Source organism: Vanessa tameamea, chromosome 2 (assembly GCF_037043105.1).
Source record: "Vanessa tameamea isolate UH-Manoa-2023 chromosome 2, ilVanTame1 primary haplotype, whole genome shotgun sequence".
Lineage (NCBI taxonomy): Eukaryota > Metazoa > Arthropoda > Insecta > Lepidoptera > Nymphalidae > Vanessa > Vanessa tameamea.
The window spans coordinates 7,938,301-7,951,238 of NC_087310.1; the positions used below are offsets into that span (position 1 = coordinate 7,938,301).

General features: G+C 33.3%; 1 protein-coding gene across 1 annotated transcript; it reads left to right on the forward strand.

Moving 5' to 3' along the window:
- The first annotated feature begins 1,712 nt into the window (after positions 1 to 1,712).
- On the forward strand, positions 1,713 to 10,611 carry LOC113399000 (DNA-directed RNA polymerase II subunit RPB1). The gene is made up of 7 exons (XM_026637991.2): positions 1,713 to 1,854; positions 2,138 to 2,407; positions 2,493 to 2,799; positions 4,733 to 5,024; positions 5,102 to 8,529; positions 8,688 to 8,879; positions 8,972 to 10,611. The coding sequence occupies exons 1-7, from the start codon at positions 1,774 to 1,776 to the stop codon at positions 10,075 to 10,077; spliced, it is 5,676 nt and encodes a 1,891-aa protein (XP_026493776.1). The 5' UTR covers positions 1,713 to 1,773; the 3' UTR covers positions 10,078 to 10,611.
- Positions 10,612 to 12,938: the final 2,327 nt, after the last annotated feature.

Consider the following 12,938-nt stretch of genomic DNA (forward strand, 5'->3'; position numbering starts at 1 on the left):
ATCTCAAGAGTGGTAATCCATGGACACCACTCTAAACCATTCGTTGCTTCCTCGGGAGTCCCACAAGGATCGAATTTAGGGCCATTTTTCAATATATTTATTAATGATATTGTACCAATATTTAAAGATTGTCACGTGAGTTTATAAGCTAAGCATCTAAAATTAACTAGAGTAATAAAACAATTTTCTGATGTTGTTTTATTACAGGAAAATCTATGCAAATTAATTGAATGGTGTATGTAATATGATGATGAATATTGACTAATGTTATCACATAAAATTTACTCGTAAAAAAAAAATTATACCATCCAAATATTATATAAAAAAATATAGAATTAAAGGAAGTTGACAGGATGACTTAGGCATCATATTGGATAATAAATTGAATTTCAAACTGCATATAGATAAAGCTCTTGATATAGCAAACAAATCACTAGGCTTTGTTCTAAGATGCTCCAAAGACTTGAAAATGAGTGAAACTGTCTTAAGTCTCTCTAATTATTTCGTGCGTAGCAGATTAGAATATTATTGCTTAATTTGGTCACTGTGTCAAAAATTGCACATTAATAGAGTCAAGAATATACAAAAAAAGTTTCTTCGTCAACTATCATATAGATTTAGGATAAATTCAAAGTCTTATAATGAAAGATGCAATCTGTTCAATATACAAAGTCTGGAAAATAGATGAAAAATATTGTCAATGAAATTTTTATTTAATTTATTTAATAATAATATTGACTGTCCGAAACTTTTATCAAAATTCTATTTAAACGTCCCTCACATTAATTCCCGTAATATGAGCCATTTCTTTTATACCCGATTATATAAAACGCAACTAGGTAGGAATTCCATCATATCAAAATTATCATTATTATACATCACCATCAGTATTAAAAAGTTTTAGACATATGTCACGATAGGTGACCTCAATTCAATCGAAAAATAAAGAATTTTATTTGTGCCCAATTCTAATCATATGGTTTATCTTATTAATTATTATTTATTATATAATAGTTTAAAAAATGTATTGTATTTCTTATTTTTAATTATTATGCGTATGTTTAATTCATATTTTCAATAATTACATTGTATAATATGTTAATGCATGGTGAGACTACCTGTAAGTAGTAGAACTTTTGCCTTCATAGTTTTGAAATGTATTTTTTTTATTTTGGATGTGATATTGTATCTACTGTTGGTTGTCCTAATGAAAATAAAATAAAATAAACATTTCCTACATTTAGCGTAGCGATTCTGATAGGTTTATTTGTTGTCTTGATCTCGCTCTCTCCATTTGTATGAATGCTAATGTAAGCATGTTAGCGTCTTTTTATTTATTATTTTAATCTCATAATAATAATCTTATTACTAAAATAATAGTACAATTATAAATCTCTAATAGTAGTAGCAAATCAAGAGCAAAAATCCATACTAACAATTAAGTAACAACTTTTCTTGAGTCGTTGACGCGAGTGTGGCGACGCTACTAGTAATGGGCGGATAGCGCGTTTCAGAGTTCGAACTTCCAAAAAGATACTTAAAGTGAGGTATTTTCCTATCAAAATGTCGTGTAAAGAGAAGCGTTTCATATTAGTCTTCAACCGAAAAAGCATCCATGAAGTATCAAAATCCATAAACAAGAGAAAAATATCTTTGGCTGTTTAACTCAATTGTTTATACACTCTGTGGTTTAACTTGTCGTTGAACACAAAGCTACAATTTAGTTAAAATGCTGCGATTGTCAAACGTTGTCATTATCATTAGTCGTCCAAAATGGCGACCACGAACGATTCTAAGGCGCCTTTGCGCCAAGTTAAAAGAGTACAATTTGGTATATTATCCCCAGATGAAATCGTAAGTTTAATTTGTAATATGCTTGTGTATGAAATCGAACTAAAATATGTGGAAACAAAGTATGCTTAAAATATGTTGTGCAAGTGTGCACCTTTGACGACTGCGTTGTGTTTTTCTGGTTGTGTTACTTTCAAAAAGGTTGTTGAAATAACTTTAAGTCTTTTTATTTTTAAATATACTCTACAAACAATATAAAGATTTTGTAAACTGAATGAAGTATTTTTAAATCCTTAAAATTTGACTGCATTATTGTGTTTCATTGCATTATGGTGTTCTGTTATAGCGACGGATGTCAGTCACAGAGGGAGGCATTCGCTTTCCAGAAACTATGGAAGGTGGAAGGCCCAAGCTTGGTGGGCTTATGGATCCTCGACAAGGGGTAATTGACAGAAGTTCCAGATGTCAGACCTGTGCAGGAAATATGACAGAATGTCCAGGACACTTTGGACACATAGATTTAGCAAAACCAGTTTTTCACATCGGTTTTATAACAAAAACAATAAAAGTTTTGAGATGTGTTTGTTTTTATTGTTCAAAGCTGCTAGTCAGTCCGGTAATTATCCATTTAGTTTATATAAATATTGAAATGCACTTGGTATGTAATAATAGTTGCACTATATATTAATTTTATATTACAGACAAATCCAAAGATAAAAGAAGTGGTCATGAAATCAAAAGGACAGCCACGTAAAAGATTGACATATGTGTATGATTTATGCAAAGGTAAAAATATATGTGAGGGGGGAGAGGATATGGATATTGGAAAAGAAGGCGAAGAAGGTAAAAGGGGATCAGGTCATGGAGGTTGTGGACACTATCAGCCATCTATTAGACGACAAGGTTTAGACCTGACTGCAGAATGGAAACATGCTAATGAAGATACACAAGATAAGAAAATAATTATTACAGCAGAAAGAGTTTATGAAATATTGAAACATATTACAGGTATTTGAAAAGTTTTGATCAGTATATAGAATTAAAATATTTTTGATGAGAAAAGATATTCTGAGGAAGAAGATAAAGGATCACAGTGTAATGTTATCATTTAAATGTAATTTTGGATTTATTTTCTACATTTATGATATATTAATTATCAGTGTGTATCCATTATTTTCGAGAAATCATATTAATGATCAGCATGTATCCACATTGTACATGATATTAGCATAATTATTTTGGAGAGGTAAATTTTGTTTGTAAATTGTATTTTTTAAATTCATGTCATTATTAAAATATAATAATATTTCAAGAAAGACATGCCATTATGTTATATTAGAAATAAAAGGGGTTGAAACAACTTTCCAACTCAATTTTTAGGAAGCCCTCATGTGAAGTAAGTTTGTTGTGTAATCATCCTTGTCCAAGTACTTTTTTAAAGAAGCTTTATGTGGAATCTCATCAATTTCCTACAAGAATCCAAAATTATTTTATTAATGATTTCGTCATAAGGCTTCAATAGCTTAACACAATGCTGTCATATGAAATTATTGAAAGTGTCTAGTGCTGTAATTCTGACAATCTTAACTTCGTGAATTGCATCATCTTTGTTCAACAATTGAAACTTGTCAGTATGTTTCTATTTTAAATCAGAAGTATCTGATGAAACATAAAGAAAATTAGAAACTCAAGTAAAACAATGCCTGTAAGGAAATCAGTGGAAATTGGCCGACCATTACTGGGGTACTGAACAGTATCATACAGCAGTATAACCATTTACTTTAACTTAAGTTTTAGTGTTTTATCATTATCAAATTTTCAGTGTGTCAGGGCTATATTTAACTCTTACTATAAAAAAATATGTACATACTGTATTATATTATTTGTAATATTATACATATTAAAGAAAAGCAAAAAAAGGAATTGTATTTCAAAAATATACCTATATAAATATATAATAATATAAATATTTTTACTTTAGCTAATTTTCGAATAATAACATGGTATGAGAAAAACAAAACTTTAAGTTTTTACTAATACTGATTAACTAAAATTTGAAGACAGTACATTGGACTGGAGCTGTTGGACGATTTTAATCTTCCATCATCTTACCATGCAGCCAAATGTCCTATATTTGACAAAACAACTACCTGTTTCATCTTTATTAATATAGAAAAAACTAGAGCAGATATAACAAAATTTCATGTAAAACAATACACAAATAAATTTAGTAAATAGTTTCAGTACTGGGTAGAGATAAAAGAAAACTTAGCTTTTAAATATTGTTGTAATATTTTTAGGTTTAAAGAGAATTTCTCAAAAAACATGGTTTCTTGAAAGAGAAACTTAATTAATTGACAAATAATGTAAATGTTTCCTTACAATGCTTAAATTTCTTTATATGAACAATAGTTTATTGTACATCCAGACTCCCTCAAATAATTTTGCATGTGTGCTTTAGAGGTCTCATTAATCCTTTTGATGAGTCTTTAGTCAGTTTTGTTGCACTTAGATTTGTAATTTAGTTGTGACTCTGTTGGGAATAGCAATTATATTCTTTGGTCAAGGAACTTTCTACAAAGATATTACTTGAAATGGACAGTGTAATATTTGACATTAATCAATTATAATCACTAATATGTGAATTTCATATTTATTTCATATTACATTAGTTGAATGTGCTTAATCTGTAATAAGTTATAAATGAAGTGGTTTTATCAATTTGCATGATTTCTTATTTCTGTTACTCACAAGCTATATAGTTTTCGAGCCTTTTGTTTACAGAATAAAAGTCTGCTATGTACTTACTTTTTGAGTTATACAAATATGTTTATAGTGATATTACTGAGGTTGTGCTTATTTCAAATTCATAATATATATTATAGTTTAGAATAAAAATAATGCTGTGTGGATAATGTTTTTATACCATTAATTGTTTCAGATGAGGAGTCATTTATCTTGGGTATGGACCCTAAGTTTGCCCGGCCTGACTGGATGATTGTAACAGTTCTTCCAGTTCCACCATTAGCTGTAAGACCAGCTGTTGTAATGTTTGGTTCGGCAAAAAACCAGGATGATTTGACCCACAAACTTGCAGATATTATCAAAGCAAATAATGAGTTAATGAGAAATGAACAATCAGGGGCAGCTGCTCACGTTCTTACAGATAATATAAGAATGTTACAATTTCATGTGGCTACATTTGTAGATAATGATATGCCTGGAATGCCAAAGTAAGTAAACATTGTGTAGTGAAGATTGTGGTCCACTAGAAAAATATTTTGGTATTTAACTGTATATTTACTTTCAGAGCTATGCAAAAGTCTGGGAAACCACTTAAAGCAATTAAAGCTCGTTTAAAAGGTAAAGAAGGAAGAATTAGAGGAAATCTTATGGGAAAGCGTGTCGACTTTTCTGCCAGGACTGTCATCACTCCTGATCCTAATTTGCGTATTGATCAAGTGGGAGTTCCGAGATCCATTGCACAAAATTTAACATTCCCAGAATTAGTGACACCTTTCAATATAGATAGGATGCAAGAGTTAGTTAGACGTGGTAATGCTCAATATCCAGGAGCTAAATATATAGTGCGGGATAATGGAGAAAGAATAGATTTACGATTCCACCCTAAACCCTCAGATTTACATTTACAATATGGATATAAAGTAGAACGTCATTTGAGAGATGATGATTTGGTTATTTTTAATCGGCAACCAACTTTACACAAAATGAGTATGATGGGTCACAGGGTTAAGGTATTACCATGGTCAACATTTCGGATGAATTTGAGTTGCACTTCCCCATACAATGCTGATTTTGATGGAGATGAAATGAATTTACATGTCCCGCAGTCTATGGAAACACGTGCAGAGGTAGAGAATATACATATAACCCCCCGGCAGATTATCACCCCACAAGCAAACAAACCTGTTATGGGTATTGTACAGGACACATTGACTGCTGTAAGAAAAATGACAAAAAGAGATGTGTTTTTGACTAAAGAACAAGTTATGAATCTACTTATGTTCTTGCCAACATGGGATGGTAAAATACCACAACCATGTATTTTAAAACCACAACCACTTTGGACTGGAAAGCAAATATTTACTCTAATCATTCCTGGAAATGTAAATATGGTTCGAACTCATTCCACACATCCAGACGAAGAAGATGATGGACCATATAATTGGATTTCTCCTGGAGATACAAAAGTTGTAGTGGAACATGGCGAGTTGCTGAAGGGTATTTTATGTAAAAAATCATTGGGTGCATCAGCAGGTTCCTTGCTTCATATTTGTATGTTAGAACTGGGCCATGAAACTGCTGGAAGATTTTATGGAAATATTCAAACTGTGATTAATAACTGGCTCTTATTGGAAGGTCACTCCATTGGTATTGGTGACACTATTGCTGATCCGCAAACATACCAAGAAATTCAGCGCGCTATAGTCAAAGCTAAAGATGATGTCATAGAGGTTATTCAAAAGGCGCATAACATGGAGCTAGAGCCAACACCTGGTAACACACTTAGGCAAACATTCGAGAACCAAGTAAACCGTATCTTAAACGATGCTCGTGACAAAACTGGAGGTTCTGCTAAGAAATCTCTAACAGAATACAACAATCTCAAGGCTATGGTGGTTGCAGGTTCCAAAGGATCGAATATTAATATTTCTCAGGTTATTGCTTGTGTCGGTCAACAAAACGTAGAGGGAAAGCGTATTCCATTTGGTTTCCGTAAAAGAACATTGCCTCATTTCATTAAAGACGATTATGGTCCTGAATCAAGAGGTTTCGTAGAAAATTCGTACCTTGCCGGTTTGACGCCTTCAGAATTCTATTTCCATGCTATGGGTGGTCGTGAAGGTCTTATTGATACGGCTGTAAAAACAGCTGAGACAGGATATATTCAGCGACGTCTAATAAAAGCTATGGAGTCCGTCATGGTTCACTATGATGGCACCGTCCGTAACTCTGTGGGTCAGTTGATTCAGTTGAGATATGGTGAAGATGGATTAGCAGGAGAAACAGTAGAATTCCAAAATCTACCAACAGTGAAACTGTCTAATAAAGCATTTGAAAAGAAATTTAAATTTGACCCAACAAATGAAAGATATTTAAAGAGAATCTTCAATGAAGATATAATAAAAGAATTGACGGAATCAGGTTATGTCATTGGTGATCTTGAAAGTGAGTGGGAACAGTTGTGTAAAGATAGAGAAGTACTTCGTCAAATTTTCCCCAGTGGAGAATCTAAAGTTGTACTGCCTTGCAATTTCAAGAGAATGATCTGGAATGTACAAAAAATTTTCCATATTAATAAAAGATTGCAAACTGATTTGAGTCCAATCAAAGTTATACAAGGTGTTAAAGATCTTTTAAATAAATGTGTTATAGTAGCTGGTGATGATCGATTATCTAAACAAGCCAATGAAAATGCAACTCTACTTTTCCAATGTTTAGTCAGATCTACACTTTGTACAAAGTTTGTTTCAGAAGATTACAGACTTTCCAGCGAAGCCTTTGAATGGTTGATCGGAGAAATAGAAACACGTTTCCAACAGGCCCAAGTTAATCCGGGTGAAATGGTTGGAGCTTTAGCTGCTCAATCACTTGGAGAGCCTGCTACTCAGATGACATTGAATACTTTCCACTTTGCTGGTGTGTCATCTAAAAACGTAACACTTGGTGTTCCTCGTCTAAAAGAAATTATTAATATTTCAAAGAAACCAAAAGCTCCTTCACTAACTGTTTTTCTTACTGGAGGTGCAGCTAGAGATGCTGAAAAAGCTAAAAATGTATTATGTCGATTGGAACACACTACTTTACGAAAAGTTACTGCAAACACGGCTATTTATTACGATCCCGATCCACAAAATACAGTTATTGCTGAAGATCAAGAATTTGTTAATGTCTACTACGAAATGCCCGACTTTGACCCTACAAAGATTTCTCCGTGGTTGTTACGTATTGAATTAGATCGTAAAAGAATGACAGATAAGAAATTGACTATGGAACAAATTGCAGAAAAGATAAATGCAGGATTTGGAGACGATTTGAATTGCATCTTCAATGACGATAATGCAGAGAAACTAGTATTACGTATCCGAATTATGAATAATGAGGAGAGCAAATTTCAAGATAATGACGAAGAAACTGTTGACAAAATGGAAGATGATATGTTCCTTAGATGTATTGAAGCTAACATGTTATCTGATATGACATTACAAGGTATAGAAGCCATAGCAAAAGTGTACATGCACTTACCACAAACCGAAGCCAAAAAACGTATTATCATTACTGATCAAGGTGAATTCAAAGCTATTGCAGAGTGGTTGTTAGAAACTGATGGTACTTCATTAATGAAAGTACTTTCGGAACGGGACGTGGATCCAATAAGAACGTTCAGTAACGACATTTGCGAAATATTCCAAGTGCTAGGTATTGAAGCTGTGCGTAAGTCTGTCGAAAAGGAAATGAATGCTGTATTACAGTTCTACGGTTTATACGTGAACTATCGCCACCTTGCCTTACTTTGTGACGTAATGACTGCTAAAGGTCATCTTATGGCTATTACTCGACATGGTATCAATAGACAAGATACAGGAGCTCTCATGAGATGCTCATTCGAGGAAACGGTAGATGTTTTACTTGACGCCGCAAGTCACGCTGAGGTTGATCCAATGAGAGGTGTATCTGAGAACATAATTATGGGTCAGCTACCCAGGATGGGAACTGGTAAGCATGATAATATACTATTTTATTTTTTAAGGTCTATAGTTATTCATCCCGTATTTGCCTTACACAAAAGATCTTTTTAACATTATGGTATTTTTTTTTATAGAAATATGTTGAGGATGAGATTGATTTATTGTATTTACTAAATATTTTTTTAGGCTGTTTCGACTTATTACTTGATGCTGAAAAATGCAAACATGGAATGGAAATGGGAGGTCTCGGTGTAGGCATGGGCGTTGGAGTTGGAATATACTTCGGAGTTGGAACTCCATCTATGACTCCGTTAATGACTCCGTGGTCTAATCAAAATACCCCTGGATATGGAGCATCTGTTTGGTCCCCTGGTCAAGGTAATTTTTTTCGTAAAATACTGAAATCAAAATTAGTAAGTTTTATTGATTCATAATTAATTTAATCTAACTTTTCTTTTAAATGTTTACAGTCGGCAGCAGCATGACTCCTGGGCCATCCTTTTCGCCGTCAGGTGCATCGGACGCTTCTGGATTGTCACCAGCTTACAGTAGTTCATGGTCACCACAACCCGGTTCACCTGGTTCTCCTGGCGCTCCTTTGTCTCCTTACGCTTCACCTGCAGGTGCATCTCCGTCATATTCACCAACTAGTCCAGTCTATGCGGCCCCATCACCGAGCCTTACTTCTATTTCCCCTCATTATTCACCTACCGGTCCTTCCTATTCTCCAACATCTCCAAACTATTCACCAACATCTATTTATTCTCCAACTTCTCCAAGTTATTCTCCGACTTCGCCAGGCTATTCTCCTACGTCCCCGTCATATTCCCCGACATCGCCCAGTTATTCGCCAACTTCGCCAAGCTATTCTCCGACGAGCCCAGCATACTCGCCAACATCTCCAAGCTATTCAGCCACTTCTAGTTATTCGCCTACAAGTCCGACCTATTCACCAACCAGCCCCTCATATTCACCAACAAGTGCGGCATACTCTCCAACATCTCCGGGATATTGTTCATCGCCTAATTATTCTCCGACATCTCTTGTTTACAGTCCAGGTTCTCATAGTTATTCCCCATCGTCACCAAATTATACAGCAACACCTGCTCAATACTCACCTACAAGTCCTTCTTATTCCCAAACATCAGCTTATTCTCCAGCCTCGCAGAGTTACTCGCCGTCAACACTCAAGTACTCTCCATCTCCAAACTATTCCCCTACCTCGCCATCACTGGCAGGGAGTCCCAGCAGTCCGCAGTATTTACCTAAAAGTCCACAGTACTCACCTTCGAGCACAGCATATTCTCCTTCATCGCCCCAACATCCTGGAAGTACACAATACTCACCTTCCTCATCGAACTATTCTCCATCTTCACCAAATTACTCCTCTACTTCACCAGGCTATTCGCCTTCTTCTACTAAATATTCTCCGACATCACCGACATATACGTCTACATCTACAAATTATTCACCCACGTCACTAGCATATTCGCCATCTTCGGCTGGCCCATCGTACTCACCCACAACACCAAACTATTCCGCAACATCACCCACACATGATGATGATGACGATTAAAGTAAAACAAAGATAGTTTTAATATAAGTTTAGAAAGTAAGATACATTAAATGTAAAAAAATATTTTTATAATTAAGTAAATGTTTGTTCGTGGAAAGTATAGGATTTACATAATATTTGTTCATATTTTTTTCCACTTTTTCTTTTGAACATTACCATTGTTATACTGATCAAGTTATTTTAGCTATTTGCTTGTATTACATAAAATATTTTATAATATTAGAACACGAATGGCAAGTAAGTGTGTATAGTGGCCAATAAATAAAGTATTTATAAATGGCTGAGGGTACTTATGTTAACATGTGCAAAATATGTTTTTTTTATTTATTGCTGATTAAGCTCACTATTTCAGTTACATAGAATAAATAAATTTAACTACCTATATTCATTGTAATGTAAAATACTTATTTAGTGCTTATTCTGGCGTTACTAAGTTGTGAATTAAATAAAATAAAAACATCATTATCAAAACAAAATATTAAAGAATTTATTAGCACATTTGAGTATGTAATGTTGCTGTAAATACTTGCAATTGGATTTCTCCGACATTTATAAATCTTTATCTTTATTCGTTCCTATCAAATTAATAATTGGTTCTTTATTGGTTATATGATTAACATTTAAAAGATATTACTACTGAAAGCTACATGTCAAAGATCATAATCTTTGACATGTAGCTTTCAGTAAGTAAATTTTTCAGTTTTAGTAATTAAATATGATTATTAGAAACAGACTTTATATTTTGTATTAATTGTATCATAAGTCCTTTGTATGATTGGATTCTTACCAATTGTTTTTAAACTATAGTAAGATACACGAAATAAATATGATTCAAAATAAATTATTTATTTTCTTTTAAAACGAAATAATGTTACTTCTTTATTAAGTACTTATTAAAAGTTTAGTTGCCTAAGAATGGAGTAAATATATTCAATGAAATCCGAGTAAAAAATGTACTCACAGAAATTTCTATTGATGGCCGATGCATTTTAACATGCTGATCATGTTGGGAGCAGTAGCATCATAAAAATGTAAGGTTTCATTAAATAAAAATGTTTGTAGTCTAAAGACAGTTAAATATTGTTAAGGAAAAATAATTATATTAAGCTCTTATATAAGGAGCACTCGTCATTATATTTTGGAGCAATCCTTGCTTGATCTTTTAATAAGATTAATTCATGTAAGTAAATTTGATAAGTTCTGTGTTTTTAATTATCTTAAATCATAGAAGGAAACCCAATTGTTTCATAATTTATTGGATTATTATAAAAAAAGATATATTTAAAATCATTTTAAATTTACAATGACTTCGTCAGAATATAATAACTATATATGATATAATTATAAAATTTAAACTTACGAGCTCCAATAGCCAATAACTGAAGCATTTAATATCAATCGCCCCAAAAAACAGTAAAGATAAATACAATGTAATGTAGGATTTAAGTTGCCCTAAATGTATAAATATTCTTTTAATATGATATCAATAAAAGCATAAAACAACTAATAGCGAGTTTTACTTAAACGTTTTTGTGACATGTTGAATATCGATTTACGGTGATACGATACTTTATTAAAGCTAATGACGACTTCGGTGAAATCTTTAGCCGAAGTCGAAGGTTTCTTGTGAGTAAAATTTCGCTGAATATCTTTCGTCTATTCTTCTTACATCTGAAGTATTTCTTTCCGTGTCGTCGTTTCTCTACGTTGCCAATGTGATGGGGCTTGTCCGTTTTAATTATTTTTAGGGGTATGACGATAAAGCTACTCACGCTTGATTGGCTTAAGATGAGAATACAGACCAAGAGAGATACAACCCAAGCCAAGGTGGAACAGCATACGCCAAGGGCTCCATATCTAAAGTGGGGCTAAGTCCTAAGTTTAGAGATAAGGGGACCTCTAATTTCATTTAGCCTTATCACAGTGAACGCGGGAATTTGCTTGGATTGACTGTTAAATCCCTAGCTACTCGTGGGAATAATATGATAAAAATAAAATATGCAGGCAAATGTGCCATGGTTAGCAGAACAGATCTCACAGATTTACTTATTCTCCATATCTTTATTTCCATCAATTCCATCTTCAGCGCCATTTTGTGTGCATCTTCGTCACACTCATAATTATTCGGTGCACAACAAACGAATGTTGCACAGGAGATAAATATTGTCAACGAACTCGTGCCCACCATCAGTATCGTAAAAACCGTAAAAAATGTAGTCCAGAATTGAATGAGTTTATCCCACTTACCTACCTCTATCTTACAAATTTAGAAACAGATACAAACTTATATCTTTCCTCATTACATGTCAAATTTATAGTCAAATATCTACATATGGAAGAAAGCAGACAGAGAATTGGCGACCAGCGTTTAGCTATTATACAAAAAAAAAAAAAATAGCACAAGACACAATAGATCAGATTTACGATGAAATTTGAATATTGTTGTAAACATATTACATATTGTGAAGCAGCTGTAAGTATATCCACTATATTAAAAACATCCCGAAGGGAGGCTCGAGCTCCTAGATTGTAAATAGACCTAACAACTCCTTTTTGCAGTATGAAAACAGTTTTACTTTCAATATCCGCAGCGTTATCCCGAAGTAAAATGTCGTAACAGATAAAGTAAGCAAATTAAACTAATGGAGCAGTATCAACATCTGCTAGTTGTCTAACTTTTTTAACTGCGCATGCTGCGGAGCTGAGTCTACCCGTCAAGGATGATATATAAGGATTCCACTGAAGTTTTGAATCTAAAGTGATTCCTAGAAATAAGAAAATTTCTGACGAATGCTAATACGTTAGATATTTATTAATATTTCATGTAATGTTATTTCATTTAATTTTTTTAAAACTCTGTG

Bases quoted from the DNA above. Each gene is read 5' to 3' on its own strand.
- LOC113399000 (XM_026637991.2), top strand. From the start codon at position 1,774: ATGGCGACCACGAACGATTCTAAGGCGCCTTTGCGCCAAGTTAAAAGA. The intron at 5,025-5,101 runs GTAAGTAAACAT...ATTTACTTTCAG, and splicing joins GATATGCCTGGAATGCCAAA to AGCTATGCAAAAGTCTGGGA. The intron at 8,530-8,687 runs GTAAGCATGATA...ATATTTTTTTAG, and splicing joins GCTACCCAGGATGGGAACTG to GCTGTTTCGACTTATTACTT.